A 22615-nucleotide genomic window follows, 5' to 3' on the forward strand; every position below is an offset into this window, starting at 1 on the left:
GCTTCTCCCTGCAGGTTATTTTTCGTTGAACGCACTCGCTTCGTACGTGGTCTATACTACAATGATCGGAGCACCAACCGCTCTTAAAGGCGGCGTGTTGTTAAATCCTGCGTATTGTCAATCAGTTGAAATTATCAACACTGGCTGAAAGCCTGAAACACGGCTAAGTTGAAATTTGGCATGCGTGCACTGTGCTAGAAGACGAAAATGTTGACAGAATTGGGAAGGCGACAAGGTGCATTAGTTAGTATACAAACCGGTGTCCGGCCCTCATCAGTTAGTGTGCAGGGCAAGGCAACCCAACCAACTCGTGCGCCCAGGCATGCATGGGCATAGTGCACTGCTACAAGTAAGGCACCAAGACAAAACGCAGATCGTTACCATTCCTCAACTAGCTAGTAGTACGTGCATCGACATTCCGGCATGCGTCCGTCGCCGGCCGACAGCCAACCCGACACTGCCTGAAGACATGCTCCCGCGCTCCACTTGTAACTCTCGCACTATATAAACGCCCGTCTACACTTGCATGCTCAAGCAGAAGTTTGTGTAGATCGATCGATCGACATGGCTGGCGGCACATGGCCGGTGACCCCTACAGTAGTTCTGCTAATGGGCGGCCTGTTCGCCGCCTTCCCTGCGGCGTCGGGCGGCCACGTCGACGCCGGTGACATGCTGATGATGGACAGGTTTCGCCAGTGGCAGGCCACACACAACCGTTCCTACCTGAGCGCGGAGGAGAGGCTGCGGCGCTTCGAGGTGTACCGCAGCAACGTGGAGTACATCGATGCCACCAACAGGCGCGGCGACCTCACCTACGAGCTCGGCGAGAACCAATTCGCCGACCTCACCGGGGAGGAGTTCGTCGCAAGGTACGCGTCGTCACACGACGCCGGCGGTCACACTGACTCGGTCATCACGACGGCCGCCGAGGCTGACGGCCTCTGGTCGTCCGGCGGTGGCGACGACTCCTTGGAGGCTCCGCCTCCGCCCAGCGTGGACTGGAGGGCCAAAGGCGCCGTGACGCCGGTCAAGAACCAAGGCTCGCAATGCTGTACGTATTTACCAATTATTTTAACGTTTTTTAGGCCCTGGTAAGTGCCACACGCTTTACACGAAGAAATTCAGTCCTGATGTTTTAATTGATATGTTTAGTTATTCGAGGATGACAACTTTATTTACTTTATGTTTGAATGACAAGTTTTGATTTTTTTTTTGAGGTAGACAAGTTTCAATTTCTTTAAGGTGTTTTTCAGATGACAATTTTATAGTTGTTGAAACGTCAGAGCGATGTTATTTCATGGTGACACTTATCATTAGAGCTTGTTTAGGGGAACCTCATCCATTTCAACTACGTAAGTACTGGCCTCCTTTAACTAATCTGTTCCTGTGCCCGGACCGGACCGGGTGCATGCAGTCAGCTGCTGGGCGTTCTCGGCGGTGGCAACGATGGAGAGTCTCTACTTCATCAAGACAGGGAAGCTGGTGCCCCTATCGGAGCAGCAGCTGGTGGACTGCGACAAGTACGACGGCGGCTGCAACCGCGGCTACTACCACAAGGCCTTCCAGTGGATCATGGAGAACGGCGGCCTCACCACAGCGGCGCTGTACCCATACAAGGCGGTGAGAGGCGTCTGCTTCCGCGCCAAGCCCGCCGTCACCATCACCGGGCACGCGGCGGTCGCCAAGAACGAGCTGGCCCTGCAGAGCGCCGTCGCGAGGCAGCCCATCGGGGTGGCCATCGAGGTCCCCAGCAGCATGCAGTTCTACAAGAGCGGCGTCTTCTCGGCCCCCTGCGGGATCCAAATGAGCCACGCCGTGGTGACCGTCGGCTACGGCACCGACGCCTCCTCGGGGCTCAAGTACTGGCTCGTCAAGAACTCGTGGGGCCAGACGTGGGGCGAGGCCGGCTACATCCGTATGCGCCGCGATGTCGGAGGCGGGGGGCTCTGCGGCATCGCGCTCGACACCGCTTACCCGACCATGTGATGTCCATCATGCGTGCGCACCTACATACGTTCCGAGTTAAGTAAGCTCGCAGGCAGCGGCAGCATCTGCCCTAGTACTACTCCATCGTGCATTTGTGACGTCCTACCTATGTCGTCGATTACATCGCGACCGCTATTATCCATGTCGTATGTGTACGTGTAACAATAAACTATCATGCATGTTCTCTTGTTAAAAAGGAAAATGTCCCCAAGCAAAAGGGCAGCAAAAAGTCTCTGTGTCTAGCTATCTTTTTTTTTTTGCTAGTTCTGTGCAAGGTAAGGGCATCTCCAGCCGCGCCCCCAACAGGCCCCCCCAGGCCATTTTTTCGGCGCCGACGCCGAAAAAAGGCCCAGTCGCGTTCTCAGGACGTCGAAAATCGCCGGTTCGGACCTTTTTTCTGCCCGGCGGTCACAGACCGAACCCGGCGCGCTGAGGAGCAGTTGGGGGCTCCGGCGCTAGGGAAAAGCACGCCTGGCCCACACCGACAGGGGAAAAGTTAAGGTTTTCTTCCCCCGACTCGCCTCGCACCCCCCGCGCCCTCGGCCACCACTAGCTATATCCCGGCGACGGCCGCCGCCCTACTCCGCTAGATAGCCATTCCCCGCCGGAAAATAGCAGCGCTTCGCCGCGGCAGCCCCTCCAACAGCAGCTGGGCGTTTCCGGCCGCGGAGGCGCGGTTTAACGGCGGGTACACGCCCACCGAGCGCAAGGTGTTCGGCGTCTTGCCTGTCTCGGCGATGGACTCGGATGAGGAGGAAGAGCCCGCCGCGCTGCTGGAGGAGGAAGCCGCGGCCGACGTCCAGGAAGAAGAGCATCTCATGGTGCTCGCCGCCCTCGCCCAACTGCTGGCGAGCAATGAAAAGCCGCGGCGAGGTGGCTCGGCACCGGGGCGGGTGAAAGCAAAGAATCGACATCATCTCCAAGGCTACTGCATGCCCTACTCCGACTACTTCGCCGATGCTCCACTTCATGGCGAGAGAACATTTCGGCGCCGTTATCGGATGAGCCGAAAGCTCTTCCCCAGGATTGTGAATTCCATCCGGGAGTTCGACAACTACTTCAAGTGCAAGATGGATTGCACTGGCGCTCTTGGATTCACCTCCATCCAGAAGTGCACGACAGCGATGAGGATGCTTGCATATGAAGCTCTCAGTGATTCACTCGACGACTATGGGCGCATGGCCGAGTCCACCAGCATAGAGTGTTTCTACAAGTTCTGTCGGGCAGTGGTGGCAGTGTTTGGGCCACAATACTTGAGAACACCCAATGTGGAAGACACTGCTCGGATCCTAACCCAGAATGCAGCAAGAGGATTTCCTGGGATGCTTGGAAGCATCGACTGCATGCATTGAAAATGGAAGAATTGCCCATTTGGTTGGCAGGGGATGTACAAAGGCGCCAAAGGCGGTTGCAGTGTGGTGCTTGAGGTGGTAGCCACACAGGACCTCTGGATTTGGCACTCCTTCTTTGGTATGCCAGGAACTCAGTACTATCTAGCTGACGGCATCTATCCGAGATGGTCGACATTCGTGAAGACGATGTCAAACCCTGTGGCAGGAGGCAAGAACGCCTGGTTTGCGAAGCTTCAGGAGGCTTGCAGGAAGGATGTCGAGCGGGCATTTGGTGTGCTCCAATCTCGATTTGCTGTTGTTCGGTACCCCGCTCAGACCTGGTCCAAAGATCAAATGTGGGAGATTATGACTTGCTGTGTCATCTTGCACAACATGATCATCGAGAGCGAGCAAGAAGACCCAGTGTTTGACACTGAACCATACTATAGGCAGGGTCCTCTAGCCGAAATTGATCACCAGCTACCGGCAACTTGGACTGCCTATCTCAGTATGCGTCAGGAGATCCGAGACCCACAGGTGCATCATCAACTGCAGAAAGATCTGATTGAGCACCTATGGAGGCTCAAGGGGGACGCCGTGTGATGAAATACGAGTTTTTATTTGTTGAACTATATAATTTGTATTGAACTATTTGTTGTTGTACTATTTTGTTGAAGTATTTGATTTTTCTGTGATGAAATATGTGATAAGAAATAATTGTGTTGATAATTGAACGCCGAGACACGGCGAAACCACGCCGAAATATGGGCCTATTCTCGCCCATATGGGCCTTTATTCGCCGAAATTGGGCTGCAAAGTGGGTCAATTTCGGCGCCTGGGGGCGACAACTGGGCGCAAAACCGCCCCAAGCGCCGATTGTATCGCCGGCTCGCCCCCAGGGGGCGATTTTTATGCGTCCTGGGGGGGCCAACGGCTGGAGATGCCCGAAAATATAGCATGCTAAGAGAAATAGCGGCGGCCTCCTCCAGATGCTATACATGATATAGCATGCCAATAACGTGCTATATTTCAAATAGCACTTAAAATAACTATTAGATATGGCTCAAAAATAAAGGTTTTCAACAGGAATAAATGATATAGTGCAAAAATGTCAGAACAATATATGCATAACCATATACAAAATTGTTCTTCAGTTGGCTAAACCCTAACATCAACATCCCATGGGGCAATCACCCAGTATAAATACTTATTCAGAATCATCGATACTAGCGATGTCATCTTTCGATTTTGAAGAGGAACCAATAGATTGTAATTCATCACCACGAAATACAGGAAGCAACTTGTTTTTTCTAAGGTGGAAAACTCGGGCCTTGCCCCCCCCCCCCCCCCCCCCCCCGCGTTGTCCTCGTCTGTCACGCACGTCCTGATCCGCCTTATCATTGCCTCATACATAGAAAATGCCTATCTTTTATCTCAAAAAATGAAATAAAATATAACAAGCCTATTCATGTCTTCACAGGACTACACCTACCAGCTATCTCCCCATTTCCTCACCTCTACTAATGGTGGAGCTTTTTTCAGGGCCTAGATGAGAAAGTTTTTAGCAATTTGCACCCTCAAACACTCATGTTTTGGCCTTGGCCCCCAGCAGTTTCTACCCAAAAAAATTCCATGCAAACTGGCTGCAAATCCCGTCCTGTGCATACCCTCTGTCAGATGCCGCCACGCGTCCCACGACACCGTCGCATGTCCCCCTCTCATCCGCTCCTGTCCATGGCTTTTGTCGACTTGATCCCACTTCTCGGCTCTAGGAAACGTCGCTCGGCCCAGCTCGGTCCCAATCTAGACTCGAGTTAGCTCACCCGGTACAAGCCAGCGCATCCCTAATCTGCCGCCGCCGACGCCGCCGCTGTCGCCTCCGTCGTCCGCCACTGGCCCGCTCGTCCAACATGGGATAAATCGAGCGCGGCCGCCGGCCACAAGACATAGGTGCGCGCCGAATTCCTTCTCTCTTCCGCTGGCCGCGGCCGCCTCATCCCCCATTCATCATTTTGTTGTTTCTGCATTCATTCTATTTATTCTGATGAAAGTTGTGACGCCTTTTGTTTCATCGTTATTCAGTACCTTTACTAGTTACCTGTGAGGATTTGTAGGTGTTAGCATGTCAACCTTGATGTAACTAAATAAGAACCCAACGATTAAGATTCTTATTTTTCAGAATATGCAAAGTGCGTATGCATTGATGAAGCATATCTCTACTTCATGGACCTTGCTGAAACTATTAGGTGAATGCATTTACATTATTTTTGCATATATGACTTGGTGAAGAACCTGATTGTGTGCTCGACTTGTTCTTTGTAGAGATTAAATAGCTGATTGCAGTGGTCAGGCATACGACCACTTGCGAGTGGATGATGCTACAAAAATGCTGATGTTTTCCTCTGACCAATAGCATTGCAGAAAATGAGAGCAAGAAGAAACCATTGGAGAAGATGAAATGCCTGCTGATTTCTTGGAGATCGGCTAGGAATGTAAAATTGATGACAAATGTTGTACCACTCTAGTGCTCATTCATTGCTGCGTGGGAACTGAGAACATGAATCAATTAAAATTGGTCGCCGCTGCCGGCAGAGTTTGTGCTGATGAATGGTGATGTCACGATCTCTTCTAATTCACACCCGTGGGCTATGGTGTGATATCCCAGATCACATTTGATGTTTACAAGTAGGTAACAGGGGCTATGTTAATCAAGTGGACAATCTGGGACTAGTTGAAGCTTTAGTTGTAAGACATAATCTGGAACTAGTGGATAATCAGATTGCTCGTCGTTAATCGACAAAGGTGAAGAGAGCAGACCAAGAGTCCAAGACAGATCCCAAAATGGTGCCTTGATATTTTAGTACATTATACTGTAGATCCCTGAAGTTTGTTTTGAGTGACTTTCACCATGTAAATCTCTCTTGTAATGTCCTGTTGGTATAATGATCTTGTAATCGTCAGGATGGTACAGTGAGTTCCCTGAGATTATCAGGACCATTATTTGTACTGAACAAATTTCAATGAACGATATGAAGTTGTCCTTTCAGAAAAATATAAATCTAATGCCTCTCCCTGATCAATGTATTAGCTAGAATGTACAATGCATCTTTTGGGAAAATACACAACTTCCAAACGAGAACTGCAAAAATTCTGAAACTTCTACTACATGGTCTCGAAGATAGCTACAACTTTTAGTAATGATATTTACAGGAAAAATCATATACTACCTCCTTTGTGCCAAAATGTAAGATGATTTTTTGGTCTTGCATAGGGCATAAAAAATGACTTGCATTTTGTCACGAAGGGAGTAAAACTTATCAAAACCTCTGCAGAAGGCAAGCTTTCTGCGCCCTGAATTGTGATCAAATAATGATACATTATATAATTTGATACACGGAATGAACACACGAAAATACATTAGAAAAGTCTAACTCCTTACAGGATGCAGCAAATGCTTTTCATCGAAATTTAATTTTCTAGCAGGAGTATAATGTGGCATCTTGCGCACTTTATGCTGTCCAAGCCTGCCGCAAGGACACCGTGGTCATCCTTGGAGGCGACGGTGTCGGACCGCCGTGGTCATTACTGTCCTTGACAGTGGTGACGCTTCAGACTGTTGGAGCAAGGCGCGGCGGCCAATCCGGCCATGGCTATCATTCCGGCCAGTTGCGGCCATGGAAAGGAGAGGGCGGCGAGGCGTTCAGGCGCACAGCGTACATGGCTATCGGTTCCGCCTGCTGTAGTGAGAGTTGGACCGGGAAACCGCGGTGGCTGCCACTCTGCCGGTCCGATCGTGCGGAGGACAGTGCTCCGGTCGCTAGGCCATGAGCGAGCCGAGAAGCGGGGTTCGAGCCGAGGAAAGCCACGCACAGGAGATTTTTTTTCAAAACTATCATGTTTTTTTAGCAATTTCGGAAACTATAGCATAGAATGAAAAAAACGCAAAACTAGTAGCCCGTCGGCCAGGAGTGGGCCGAAAAGGCAGTTTTCGGCCAGGGTGTGGCCGAAGTAGGCTTTTCGGCCGTGCTTGGGCCGAAAACTCGCCAGGCCCGGCCGAACTGGGCCGTTTTCGGCCCACCGGTGACCGAAGCTGGCCTTTTCGGCCAGGCTTCGACCGAAGACGTTTTCGGCCAGGTCTAGGCCGAAAAGGTGCAGATAAGCACCCGTTCGCCCCTGCGCTGCTGTTCTTCGTTTCCCTTTCTCTCTCTCTCAGTTCTTCTCTGTAGAACTCCCCCCGCGCCGATCTCCTCCATTTGCCACACATTTGCAAATCCAACCCACAGAATCGGTAGATCATAGCAATCTTCACCGGCCTACGGTGTTATTTTTTGCTATGGGATAGTTTTTGATGTGTTTGGGGAGGAGCGGCCATGGTGGGGAGGAGGAGCCATGGTGGAGAGGAGGACGGGTAGTAGGTGGTGGTGACTAGTAGCAGCAGCTGCAGAGGAGGAGGTGGTGAGGAGGAGGAGCAGGTTGGGGGCTGACCGGAGTTGAACCTCCGGTCGTCGGGGGCGGCGTTGTCGTTCTCCGGTGGTGCAAGTACTTCGCAAGGTGGCCGGTGCCGCTGAGTCAAAGAGAGAAGCAAGAAGCGGACACACACTTCGAAGGTATAATCACGTCGTCACAAATATTATGTAAATATTAGCGCATAGTTCGTGTAGCGGATAATATTAGTGTTCGTTGTGAATTTCAGTGTTAATTTAATTTAGGAGGCATTTTAGCGCATAGTTCGTGTAGCGGATAATATTAGTGTATATCGTGAATTTTAGTGTTAATATATTTTTGGAGGCATTTTAGCGCATAGTTTGTGTAGCAGATAATATTAGTGTATATTGTGAATTTTAGTGTTAATATATTTTTGGAGGCATTTTAACGCATAGTTCGTGTAGCGGATAATAGTAGTGTATATTGTGATTAATATAGTTTAGTTAGTGTATATAAGTCATATTGTGAATTTTAGTGTTAATATATTTTTGGAGGCATTTTAGCGCATAGTTCGTTGTGATTAATGAGAAGATGGCAATGTCTAACAGGTGAAAATGTCTGAATCAGTAAATCTGAATGTTTACTACGGCGCTGGTAATGTTCGATATAATGAGTTGGGGGTTGATCTTAGCGAGTTTAAAAATGGCGTCATGACACTAGCTAACCCGGACAGACTGGACATTAGACAGTTGAAGTACTGGTTGACAACTAGTTTCGGTCTGGATCCTGAAATATGTTCCGTCAGTATTCATGCATTGTGGACCAAATCTTGTAAAAATGTCAAGTGGGAGTTGATGCCGGTAGATAGGAGCCAGCATTGGTTGTCCCTGTTAAGACGCTGCCGAGACCGAAGAATCCACCCATATGCACTTGTGCAACCTGTGCCGAAGGAGGAGAATACCGTACAACTCCACAGGGGGTATGAACCCGGCCAAGGCAGTGAAGTAGCTAACGAGATTGTTTTATCCGGGTCACAGCCACAAGATGTGGATGCTAGCCAACCGGAGAAAGAGTCAGACTACGTGCCACACAATGTTTGTGGTCCTGATACTGGGCAGAGTAGCCAGTCGATAATATTAGCTGTTTCTGGTTTTGCTGATGGGGATGAGGAAGGGGATGAAATGCAGAGGGTGATGGAGGAAGAGGACGAGGATGGATTGGTGGAGGAACTGGATTCTGAAAATTCTGAGGATGAAGTTGAGGTACCGATTCCTTCTGCATGGGAGCAGGACATATCCACCGGCCTTACGGTGAACGATGGCCATGAGACTCCATGGCAGTATAATCTGAACTAAGTACAAATAGGGGCTATGTTTGATACAAAGAAAAAATTGAAGTATGCGGTGATAAAGTGGGCTATGTCTACGCAGAGGATTTTCAAGACACACATATCAAGTCCAACAAACTATACCGTGAAATGTGTTGTAACAGGTTGTCCTGGGAAGGTGCACGATCACGTACCGAAGTATGACATCCACTGGGTTGTCACCATTGTCGTCCCACATAATTGTGTGAGGACGAACCTGCTGGTGAAGCATCCGAACCTAACTTCAAGTCTCATTGCGCAACTCATGTATACTGAGATAGTAGAGAAGAAAGATATGGAAGCAAAACACATCCAGACAGCAGTGAAGGTCAGATGGAATTATGTCATTCCTTATGGGAAGGCTTGGAGGGCTAAGCAAAAGGCTATGGAGGAAAGGTTTGGGACGTTCTTCGACTCATATGATAATGTTGTCCGTCTCCTGGGCATACTGAAGGAGAGGAATCCCGGCACTTATGTGAACGTACAACACATGAGGTTGCTGAGTATACCAGATTTCAAGGTGTTGAAACGAGTGTTCTTCTCATTTGCTATGTGCATCGAAGCTTTCCGGCATTGTCCTCCTGTTATGTTTGTGGATGGTACATTCCTGACCGGTCAGTATAGAGGGCAAATCCTGACTGCTATTGGTGTGGACGGAAACAATCAAATCATCCCACTTGCCATGGCATTTGTGGAGGGTGAGAACTTTCTCAGCTGGGTTTGGTTCTTCCGCCAAGTGAAAATTGCCATCGTGAAGGACCGACCAAACGTGTGTGTCATTCATGACAGACATGCTGGTATATTGAAGGCCGTGAAGACACTTCGGAATCCAGCAGATGACGAACCAACACCTTGGAGGGACTTGCAGAGCCGGTGGTGCATGCGCCATCTTGGGGCTAATTTTTTCTCACAGTTCAAGAACAAGCGGTTGATGAACTTGTTCAAAAAATTATGCAAGCAAAGCCACCAGCGGAAATACGAATTTATTTGGTCAAAACTAGATGAGTTTACTAAGAAGCAGGTCCGTGCAAGGAAGAAAATGGAAGAAGATCAGGTTAAATTAGCAGCACTCATCGCGGAGCTAGAGGAGCCAGTTGGTCTTTGTGACTTGCCAGCAATTGACCCTCCTAATACTAAGAGAAAGAAGGGAAGGGCAATAAAGAATTTTTCTGAGTGGATAGAGAAAGAGCCTCCAATGAATTGGTCTTTGCTGCATGACACACATGGAGCTAAGTATGGCCACATGACAACCAATCTTGCAGAGGTGTATAACTTTGTGCTGAGAGGGAATAGAGCATTGCCACTCACAGCTATTGTGGAGGTTGTATTCCATGGCACTTTGAGATATTTCAGAGAAAGGCACGAGTTAGCAAAGAAGCATATTGAAGATAATCAGAACACACCTTATTGAAGCCGTGTCATGGAATACATGGCAAAGAAGATAGAGAAAGCAAATAAACACAGTGTCAGACTCATAGGGAATCAAGAAAGGAGGTATGAGGTTCAGCTTCCTACCGATGGTTTTGGTTCTGGAAATGAGGTGAAGACACACGAGGTAAAAATTGGAACGGAATTTTATCCAACGTGTGAGTGTACATGCAACAAACCGAAGTTGCTGCACCTACCTTGCTCTCATGTGTTGGCTGCCTGTGGCCAGATTCAGTTGGATGCTATATCCTTCGTGTCCCCATACTATTTAAAAGAGGCAGTGCTCAACACCTGGACAGGCGAGATGACAGGGTTTAGATTCGTCGGCAATTTCAACAAGGTAAACGACGGTGAGAGAGTATACATCCCGCATCCAGACCTTCAGCGAACAAGTAGGGGCAGACGAAAGGCCCGTCGCATCCGGAACGATATGGACCAGTCTGAAGCTGGTGGAGCAACCGGACAATGTTTGTTATGCGCGGCTTATGGGCATAGGATGAAATATTGTCCCGACCTGAACAAAGATGGTGCTTCCGCATCGACGAGTGCTTCCACATCGACGGCTGCGACAACAAGAGCAAGAGGCGGACGTGGTCGTGGCAGTCGAGGCCGAAGGGGCGGACGAGGAAGAAATAACTCACAAGCTATATAATGTGCCGTAGTGGGTTTTAATATGTAATATGTCAGGACTATGTTTTAATTTGTAATATGTGAGGACTATGTTTAATTTGTAATATGTCAAGACTATGTTTTAATATGTAATATGTCAGGACTATGTTTTAATTTATAATATGTGAGGACTATGTTTTAATATGTAATATGTCAGGACTATGTTTTAATTCGTAATATGTCAGGACTATGTTATAATTTGTAATATGTCATACTATGTTTTATTTGCACCTGAGATTTGTTGTTTGAATTGCAGATATGTCTTCGTATCCGTTGCTTAATGGTAACATCGATAGAAAGCACCGGGGCGCACTTACGGAAGCGGGCAACAACTTAGACGTGTTGGTCACTCGTATCCCAAAGACTAACTGGCTGATACCCGATTCATGGGTTGATAGGTATGTGTGCATATAATGGAGACCATATAATGACTTACTATGTTTGACATACTTTTCATAACCGCTAACAATCTCTTTATTTTGTAGGTTAAGTTGGGCTGGACTTCTACCCTTGGCACGGCTGGTTGAGGGTACATTGGATGAGTGGATTGATGGTCCGGACTTAGATGAGGCAGGTGAACCATTGCAGTTACACAAGAGGCAAGTGAGACGTTTCTCTTACGACAAGTCACTCCTTACCTGCTTAGTATATAGATGGAGACCAGAAACACATACGTTTCACTTTCCTTGGGGAGAGATGGCGCCTACTTTACAGGATGTGTCTTACTTGTTGGGATTACCTCTGGCCGGTGCTGCCATAGGTCCCTTAGAGGCAGAATCTGGGTGGCAAGCAGCGATGCAGACCCGTTTTTTGGCTGCAGTCCCGACTGCTAGGGCTATAGACAACGATCCTCATGGACCTCTTTTTAGATGGTTGAGCCAGTTTCAGGTAACCATCACGGCCACTTAAACAAATGTTGTTTTTTAGTTGTCCGATGTTCATACAATTATTACGTTTCTATGTAGATTGTCTCGTTAGGACATCCCGACGTTCAGTTGTCGGAGGCTCAGATTGACCGCTCCCTAGAGGCATATATTCTTTGGCTATTCGGCAAGACAATGTTTACGGAGAACCACGTGACCACTGTCGATGCACGACTCATCGGTATTGCACGAGAGATAGCTGACGCACGTTACCCTGCGGATATTCTACAGAGGAGTTTTGGTTCTGCTGTGTTAGCGGCTACGTACAGAGGCCTGTGCAAAGCTTGCTTGTTGAAGTCTAGAAAATCTAGTCTTGTTGGATGTCCATTATTGTTGCAGCTTTGGTCATACAAGAGGTTCCCTATTGGACGACCCTATGTCTACATTGATAAACCTTTTGGTTTGGAGGACTTAGCTGGGACTTATGTGCGTGCTATCGGCGACTTACCTACTATGGGATCTGTTTGGACACGGCGAGAGGTAATTTTATATTAAGTAACAATTAATTCAATTATTTCTTGCCATTCAATAGTATTACTAATGCTTATTTGTTTTCATGCACAGAGACAGTTTGCGCATACTCAGATTAGGGGATGCTACCCGTCCTTCATGGCGCAGTTTGATAGTTTGCACGAGGATCAAGTTATTTGGGAGCCATACTCGCCTCAGGCTATATCATCCAGGTACCCAGTTGGGATTTCTGGATTGTGCACTAGAGATCGGCACTTTTGGATGACCAACGCCAAGTTGGTGTTCGACGTGACGGTTGAGGAGATGTCTCTTCATAGGTTGATGAGACAGTTCGGTCTATATCAACAGCGTGAGATTCTAGATATTCCACACTTGCCAGACCACGTGCACAAGTAAGTACTAATACTATTTTAGTTGGCAGCTCTGCATTCATAATATACCTAATCATGTATCGCGCATGTCAATCTCAGGGACCGTCGCCTAGGAGGAAACAAGTCCATGGCTTATTGGCTTGAGAGCATTACCCCTTACGTTGACGAATGGACTACCGCTGCGACAAATATCTGGGGTGAGGTTCGGCCCTTTAACTGGGAAATGTTCGGGTTGTATCTGCAGCGTTACCGGCATACAACGAGGATCTACTTGGTTCCATCAGCTGCTACTGATCAGATCGAAGCCCCTCTCACCAGCGATATGTACCCAACTGCCTCTATTGTGGGAACCAGACACCACGCGGTAAATGCCTTGGTTCTCATATGTTAAGTCTTTTATTAATCTGGACATATTCGCTTGGTTGTCTATTCGTGGTGTCTATCATACAACGAGCATATGATTGGTTCATTCTTTGTGTACAGGGTGACTTGACACTACATGCGCGAGAGGAGGTTTCCGCTTTAATGCGGCGCTTTCAGAGGGGAGAAACTATCCCACCGCGAGAGGGCGTCTCATGGTTGAGGCGTCTTGATGACAAGCTACGCGGGATTTACGCAGCTGTTACGTGTAGACGGACTTCGGATGTTGCACTTCCTCCTCCAGCACATCGTCCGCCACGTCCCTCTGTACAACATTCAGAACCACGACCCTCTGTGCACCGTTCAGAACCATGACCCTCTGTGCACCGTGCAGAACCTCATCCTTCACAGCCAGGGAGATCTTCCTGGCATGAGCCACCTCCTTCACAACCAGGGAGATCTTCCTCGCATGAGCCACCTCCTTCACAGCCAGGGAGCTCTTCCTAGCATGAGCCACCTCCTTCACAGCCAGGGAGCTCTTCCTGGCATGAGCCACCTCCTTCACAGCTAGGGAGCGCTTACTGGCATCAGCAGATGAATCTAGGTAACACTACTCACTACATTCTTTTGAACAGTGTAGTAATCGTTCTTGCATTCTCAGCAGTCACTGATGCTTACTGGTGGTGCTTCGTTCATGCATTTGTATCAATTTTACTTTACCGCAGGCGGCAACCAGTCGCAACCGTTCATGCATTCAGAGCAGTCACCGATCCTTAGTGGTGGTGCTTCGTACTTTGAGGGCGACCGCGAGGATGATGACCAAGCTACAAACATTTATGGCTTCTCGCAGACAGTGTTTCACACTCCACCACCACCATTGACGCAGGAGACACAGACCGTGACAGACGAGGTTAACTATGGTCGTGGTTATCGCGAGCCTCGTCCACTGCCTCAGCGCTTATCGCCTTCGGGTCCTCGCCCGAGGAAGACCCAGACTCGTCGTCGTCACCCGCAGTGATATGCTTATCTATCTATGTATGACTCATTATCTATGTTAGTTTCAGACTATTCGCAGCTGTGTGTCAGTATTTATGTATGAGACATGCTTCATGTATGTGTTACTATCGCACTTGCTTCTATGTGATCAGGAGACATATATTGTTTTATGTATGCGAGAGACATATTACTATTAATTCGCATTCATATTTCAGTTACATTTCCAAATAGACTACAACCGATAATTAAGATACAAGTACATCTGAATTAAACGGTGCGGCTGAACTTGTGCAATACATCTTACATACTACAAAATGAAATTCAGATAGAACATAATGCCCTACAATAATACAATACAAACTAATAATGCAAATACATCTGAATGAAACGGTACAACTGGAATACATCTTACATACTACATGAAGTCATCATCGTCATCCTCCGCTGATGCAGCCCTCTTACCCTTCGACGATGCGCTCCTCTTGCCCTTCGTCGATGCAGAACTCTTGCCCTTGGTCGATACAGAACTCTTGCCCTTCGCGGATGCAGAACTCTTTCCTTTGGACGATGCAGAACTCTTGCCCTTCGACGATGCAGAACCCGGAAGCGGCGGCATGAAGATATCATCGTCGTCCTCGCTCTCCTCAGTCCATAAAAATGGATGCTTTTCTGCAGTCCTTCTAAAAGTTTCACTCTTCGGCTCCACCACCTTCTTCCACCTTTCATGCAACCTAAGAAGTTCTTGACGTACCTCCTCATAGGTCCTTTCATGCCACCCAGACCTACGTAGTTGGTGAGCCAACTCATTCATTATGGTGTCACTACCGGTGAGTTCGTCTCATGGAACTATCCTATTGTCCATCCTGAAATCGGTAGCTAGACTCAGCAAAGTGCTGCTCATCTCAGGGTGAAAACTACGATCGAATGGATAATGGGACATCTCTACTACACTACACTGGAATGCTTATCCACCTCCGCCTGAAGGGGTTTTTATAGATACAGAGGAGAAAATGGCGGGAAAGAATAACTGCGGTATGGTGGGAAAGGGTTGGCGGGAAGGGATTGGCAGGCAAATAAGGCGGGAAGGGATTGGCGGGAAAATAAGGCGGGAATGGATTGGCGGGAAAATAAGGCGGGAAGGGATTGGCGGGGAGGGGTTGGCGAGAAACGGGTGGCGGAAACATATGGCGGGAAGGGGTTGGCGGGAAACGGGTGGCGGGAAAGGGTGGGCGGGAAACGGGTGGCGACAAAATACAATTCAGCATGAGCCATGCAACTTCGGCCTAGGGTTGACCAAAAAGTGACTTTTCGGCCTAGACTTGACCAAAAAGTCTATTTCGGTCTAAGTGTGGCCGAAAAGTACTACTTCGGCCTAGCTGTGGCCGAAAAGTACTACTTCGGCCAAAGAATGGCCGACGGGCTATTAGTTTTGGTTTTTTTGCATTACGTTTTATAGTTTCCGAAATTGCTACAAAAAATAACATAGTTTTGAAAAAAAATCGCACAGGAGTGGATGAGAGCGGGACGTGCGATGGTGTCGTGGGACACGTGGCGGCATCTAACAGAGGGTATGCACAGGACGGGAATTGCAGCTGGTCTCCACGGAATTTTTTTCCGTTTCTACCAAGCTCTGCTAGTATACCTTGCCCTTCCTCTCTCTGCACTCGGGTGCTAGTTTTGGAGAGTTGTGAAGATGAGGGAGGGAGAGTTATTTCCTCCTTGAGTTTTGGTACATCTTATGTTTTACATTACTATGTGCTTCATTATATCAACAAATAAAGGAGTACATAAGCAATGTTCCAAGTGCTATGGATTCACAAGGAATACAACGACTTCTTGTGTGCATGCACCTACTTTTCTGACACACCTGATGATTGTCGGGCTTCCGAGCTCACCATGTGTGGCCCGCACACCGGCGTAGTCACCCACGATATGGTGCGCTGGTTGTTCTAGAATGACGAGACAAACTTGGTCTACACCCTTAACATAAGCTTGGCCACGTCACGCATCACCTTGACCAAGATCCCATTCAAACTCGACCCTACTTTGCCACGACCGTTTATCCCATGCGTCGCTGGAGAAGAAGGAAGGCGCTCGTCTATTACTATACAAGGCCAAGACCAAGCAGTAGAAAATCTTTGGACCAAACAAGAACCAGATGAGGAGTTTAAAAAAAAAAACAAGAACCAGATGAGGACTGTCATGTCTCTGTGTGGCAAAACTCTCAGCTGGCGACGTTGGGGAGTGTGAGAAAAGACATGGTCTTCTTTGCAGAGAGCAGAGGTGCTTTGCTCGTTGAACAACGTGACGTCTTCTCCATTGTTGACCTCAGGAGTAAGGAGACGATATGCCTCAACGACGAAAGAGCTAAGCGTTTAAGTGGCACACTTTGGTTTCCACGATACTCTTGTAGTAGCACCTGTTGTTATGGACACTTTGATAGCACATGTCGAGACACAAACCTGGTGTTGTATGAGATTGATTGGGCATTCATGCCCGTTGTCTCTTCACATGTGTGAGATGAGAGATAAGAATAGACTGATTAAGATTGTATAAACATGTGCCCGTGCGGCATGGAGCTCAGATCACGTACGTGCGTGCATCAACCCGCTCGCTGCTCGTACAGCGCGCGCGTGTGCGTGTAGCGTTGAGTCGCCGCACGCATTGCCTATTCGTATTATTCCTCGTTTCGTTAGAGCATCTCCAACAGCCGCGCCAAACTAGCGCCGTGTCGCAAAATTTCCCGTTTTAGCGCGCACGTAACCGGAATAGTTGTTCCAGCGGGCGCGAGAAAACAGCATGCGCGGCATAGGTAGTTCAGCGCACGGGCCGAAACTCAATCGCGCGTCGCTTATTTGCTGCGCCCGCTCTCACGCGCTCGCTCGCACCTCCCACCCCCCATCCAGCTGCGCCGCCCGCCGCCGACCGCGCCATCCGGCGACCGTTCCGGCGCTTCCCCGGCCTATCCCCACCCCGCGGCGGCTTCTCCGGCCCCCCTCTAGTCCCGCCGCCACTCGCGCGCGTCCGTCCTCTGACGAACAGCGCCCACGCGCTCGCTGCCGCTCAGCGCCCGCAAGGTGTTCGACAAAACGCCTAGAAGGTATGTATTGCTCAAAAGCGTGCATGTTGATTGTAGTTTTTTTATAGCATAGTATTGAACATTGTAGATGAGTTCGTCGTATGATTCTTCCGAAGAAGAATTTGATATGGAAGAGGAGGAGGATCTTGCAATGATCCTAGCTATGCATATCAATAAAAAACCGAAGCACGGTGGTTCGGTTATGGGTCGGCAGAAAATTTGGAGGGATAGGATCGATGCCCACAACAGATTGATCAGGCATTATTTTGCGGAGAATCCCACATACCCCGAGTCGTATTTTCGTCGCCGGTTTAGGATGAGCACCGAGTTGTTCAGGCGCATTGTAGAGAAACTAGCGAGCCATGACCGCTTTTTTCAGCAAAGGAGGAATGCCGCCGGAGAGCTCGGGCATAGCACTTTTCAGAAGGTGACAGCCGCTTTGCGTATGTTGGCATACGGTATACCAACTGATCTAGTTGATGATCACTTGGCTATGGGTGAGAGCTAAGCCATCATGTGTGTCAAGCGCTTCGCCGTCGGAATTGTGCAAGTGTTTGGCAAGGAGTATTTGAGATCTCCCAATGCTGAAGACGTCGCAAGGCTATTGGTGATGAACAAAGCTCGCGGCTTTCCTGGCATGCTTGGCTCAATATATTGCATGCATTGGAGTTGGAAGAATTGTCCAAAGGCATGGCATGGGCAATTCCACGGTCAAAAAAAGGGTTCCACTATAATCCTTGAAGCGGTGGCCGATCAAGAGACTTGGATTTGGCATGCATTCTTTGGAGTGCCTGGATCTTTGAATGACATCAATATTGTCAACCGGTCACCACTGATGAATAAGATTGCAAATGGTGAATTGCCACCGGTGCAGTTTGTAGCAAATGGCCGTACATACAACTATGGCTATTATCTAGCGGATGACATCTATCCAAAATGGCAAACCTTTGTCAAGCCGTTGAAAAAGCCAGAAGGTAAGAAAGAACTTGATTTCCACAATGCTCAGGCGGCGGCTAGAAAAGATGTGGAGAGAGATTTTGGGATTTTGCATGCCCAATTTGCTATTGTGAGAGGACCGGCTAGATTTTGGGATCAGAAAATGCTTTGGTACATGTTGCACGCTTGTGTGATCATGCATAACATGATCATCGAGAATGAGCGTGGTCAAGATGTAGACTACTCTCAGTATGAGCTCTTAGGATATCCCGTGCGAGTGCAACGGAGGGCTGAAAGGGTGGCCCATTTTGTTGCCTCCTATCATGCCATTCGACATCCCGCAGCGCATAATGATCTTCAGAAGGATCTCATTGAAAAGTGGTGGGCATGGAATGGACGACAAAGAGCATCATGATTTGTGCGTCCGATATTGTATTGTCGAACTATTTATTGTGTTTAATTGCACTATTTATTGTATTGAATGATAAACTATTTGTTTGAGTTGTAATAACGAAATTGAATTATTTATTTTGATTTATTTTTGTTTGTGTTTGATCTTTTTGCTTTTGTTTTGGAATGCATATGTTGTTTGTGCGAGAGTCGCGTGCGCTTTAAACCAGGCGATGGGCGCGCGGCAAAACTGTTTTTTGCGCGCGACGCGTTCGGCGCCGGTTGGAGATGCTCTTACGCACCATGCATCACGTCAAGTAGGATGGATGAGCAGTGTCATGTTGGGTGCAATGACAATCAATCAGCTTTAAACTTGCTAGTGTACGTACGTGAGTTGCTCCATTGCTTTCAATTGCATTTGCATGTACAGTCTGCACTGCCTAGCTATGTACACGTACACGTTTGCATGCTAGACTACGTACGCATGCAGCCTGCTTGGTCTCGGCGGCGCCACCTCGAGCAGCTCCGCCACCCAAGGTGTCCAAAATGCAAGCAGTTTCAATCAAGATTAAAGAACCAAGGGGAACACAAAGAAAATTAAATACAAACTAATCTAGTTGCAGATATCGATCGAACTATGCATACACGTTGCTTGAAATTAGTAGACATCATGACAAATAAAAGGGGTTAACAGCATGTACGTAGATGATTGGAGATTTGGAGCAAGAGACTAGTACGTAAAAGTAACTGAAATTCGTCTTGTTGGCGTAGAGTCGATGGCGACGGGTGCCCGACATGGCGGCGTGCCCGCATTGCGCACGTCGCCGTGCCGAAGTCAGAGCTTCTTTGTTCAACATGGTCGTCGCCACCGGCAAAACCAAGACGTCGAATGATCCAAAAACTGAAGCTACTAGGGCACTAGAACCTAAAGCTAAACTAATCCACACATGTGAGATCCGGCGACCCCCCTCACCACCGACGACCAAGAGGTCGCTGGCGGAGGGGAGCCATCGGAAGATGGCACCCGAAGAGTTGGTTCTCTTGGCGGCGACGCTAGGGCTCCGTTGCTAGCCAAAGAGGAAACAACATCACGCCCTGTTCATTTGAGGTTGCCTACAAAGCTACTTGTGTCTTGTAGACACTTCTATACTTAAATACTGAATTTAGAAAAAACAAGGTGGCTTTCCATGAGTGGCATAAGATTCTACAATAGTTTTTCTTCAGGATGACACATCATTTTCTCAACCGACAATGCCCCGCCGATTGGAAAGTCACAAGCAATACAACACATGAATAAGCTTGCGTGGTACAAATACTGAGAAGAAAAATGAAGAAATGCCATCTTGTGTCTTTGTTTCCCTCCAGTATCCCAGATTTGACAAATACATTGAGCGGTGAAAGGAAGAAATTTAAGGCTAGCATGGTACACTCGCAAGGATTATCACTCCATTCTACGGCAGTTTTTCCTTCAGTCGAGCTGTTGAAAGCATACATATATACAGGGTCTATGGATGTCATTCTGGAAGTGTGAACTTGCATGCGAGTTTGGTATTCATTTATTTTGCAAATCATGCACCAGGAGTTTTTTTTTTTAGGAGTTCATGTGGAAACATCTTGATTTCATGCATGCATGTATGTTCATTTAGTGGTAGAAATGTTACCCGTGCTTAATATTAGTGTGATGTAGCAAGCAAACCATGTAGAAAACCAAAATGTGTGATCCCTAGTCAGATTTCAATCTCCACCTTTGGTACTAGTCAGATTTTTTTTAAGGATACATGCTTGGACAATTTTCAGTACCAAAGGGAAAGGAAAAAAACTCGTTCCACTCGGCGATTACGACCGAGAGAAGAAGCCGAAGCCGAAGCCGAAGCTGTAGGAAGGCCTGGTCCTCGGGACGCCACGGTTCATGCTTCTCCCTGTGTCGTCGCTGGGGCCACCACCCCCGCTGGAGGGCCACTGCTCGCAGCACTGGAGCTCGTAGCTAGGGAGGATTGATTGTTTGGCTTACGGAGGTGATGGGCGTATCGTGGATGTCGAACCACGACGGCATCGATCAGCATGGCACCTGATTCACGGAAGTGCCAAGATGCCGGTTGCAATGAAACTGAAGGATGTACGATGTGTTACAGTACGTACAGTTGCATATGACAGGCACGGTGGCCGGCTGGGCGCCGTGGGGAAGGCCCAGCGGGCGCCGGCACCCGGCGAAGGCGTACCCGCGCACCCACCCAGCCCGTGCAGCCACAGCACGAACCGCTGGGACCGAGGCTCCTCCTCCATTTCTCGGCCGAGCAGAGCAGGGAGGGGAAAGTTAATGGTGAGAGCGCCAGACACGGAATCTGCAGTTTCTGACCTCCATTGAGCGTGTTGACTTGTGACGAGGGGTTGACCTTGGATGCCACTGTCAAGATCCAAGAATAATTGTGTCGCCTCCTCCAATAATTCAGTGCTAAACCCAAACATGTTCGGAAGTCAATAACAGAAATTTCATATACAACAAATAGTTGTGAAAATCCGTTTCGATGCCAGCAGGTACCCCCGTTGCTCATGTAAGTTCTGAAATACAATGCCATAAAGAAAAACTTCTGAAATAGGACGTCTTATGTCATCAATCAAAGGCCAATGTCAGTTAGAGTAACACTGGGAGAGAAACTATGAGAGAACAGAACTCAGCTCCGATAGATATTTGCCCATACTCCGGAGGATCAACATGTGTTATGGTACAACACCTGTTGGTGCATGTAAGCAATGAAACTAGCTAGCAACAATAGGCTATCTACAAACAAGTACTAGTAATTTATGAGCTGCATTTTGAGTTCCAGCCGCACATGTTTTGGTTGCCCAGGATCCAAAGTTCTTGCTGCGTCAAATCTACAAAGAAAGGAAAAACCCGGTAACAACATTCAAACTAGATACCCCTATTTGTACAAGAAAGTTGCGAGCACCATCTTGGGCACTCTGACATAAATGTTCTATTTGCTTATAATAGTGTATAATTTGCACTTTTTTTGTGGGGTATAATTAGCACTTTGTGTAGATTGAAATTCGATAATTGTTTGCATGACACAACATACTAATGCAACGTTACACTATTGTACAGTACTATAATTCACAACGGAGATGGTTATGGCGGTGCTGCTCATTGATAATTAGAAATAAAAAGAAGAACAAAAGGGGAAAAGATGATGATGATAAATATGTTCTAAAGACAGAATATCAGCACATTTACAAGAAAACTAGTGAGCTAGCATGGATTCATATATAAGTTTAGCAAACATACTTTCTGATAAATCAACCAAACTCCACCAAAATACCTCTAAAAGGACTAACTATGACAAGACAACCTGGTCTAAGGTGGTCACATTTTCAAATAAACCTACTCATCTCCTTCCAATTATCTGCGAAAATTTTGGGACTAGGCAACATGACTTGAGGTGTTATCTTGCAAATGACAAACAAACTAAATGTTCACAAATCAACTAGTCCGGATCCACACTCTGAACCTAGCGAAACTTTATTGCACCCCTTGCATGCCATCAGATTCGTGTGTATATCATGTATAGTCAGGCGATCAGACTCTTTGCTTGCCATCACGTACATATCATCTGTTCTAGTGTAGCAACCCGACCTCAGACGGTCAAGTCTCTGTGCTTAAGTGTCATCCCTGGATCGGTATGCTGACACACACAGTATCGAGGATTTATAACAGAGGTAAATCACATGTATAAATAACTTAAATACTATTACCTCAATCCAAAATAGCGGAAGTAACAACAAGGTTGTGGATTCCCATCAACACCAACGGCAAAGTTGAGTGTAGAAATCGTAACCCTAACGTATCACTTACTCGTCGTAAGATTCCTGCAACATGAGACGTTGCA

The 22615-nt window shown here is 47.8% G+C and overlaps 2 protein-coding genes across 2 annotated transcripts; both read left to right on the top strand.

The window, feature by feature from the left end:
- Nucleotides 1-549: 549 nt before the first annotated feature.
- On the top strand, nt 550-2204 carry LOC125517663 (ananain-like). The gene is made up of 2 exons (XM_048682872.2): nt 550-1051; nt 1415-2204. The coding sequence occupies exons 1-2, from the start codon at nt 565-567 to the stop codon at nt 1984-1986; spliced, it is 1059 nt and encodes a 352-aa protein (XP_048538829.2). The 5' UTR covers nt 550-564; the 3' UTR covers nt 1987-2204.
- Nucleotides 2205-8356: 6152 nt separating this feature from the next.
- Nucleotides 8357-12995, top strand: LOC147987471 (uncharacterized). The gene is made up of 7 exons (XM_087542390.1): nt 8357-9052; nt 9173-10473; nt 10522-11003; nt 11462-11603; nt 11691-12093; nt 12171-12608; nt 12693-12995. Exons 1-7 carry the CDS (start codon nt 8357-8359, stop codon nt 12993-12995), a joined length of 3765 nt encoding a protein of 1254 aa, XP_087398516.1.
- Nucleotides 12996-22615: the final 9620 nt, after the last annotated feature.

The sequence above is a fragment of the Triticum urartu genome, chromosome 2A (assembly GCF_056163025.1).
Source record: "Triticum urartu cultivar PI428250 chromosome 2A, HENAU_Tu73, whole genome shotgun sequence".
Lineage (NCBI taxonomy): Eukaryota > Viridiplantae > Streptophyta > Magnoliopsida > Poales > Poaceae > Triticum > Triticum urartu.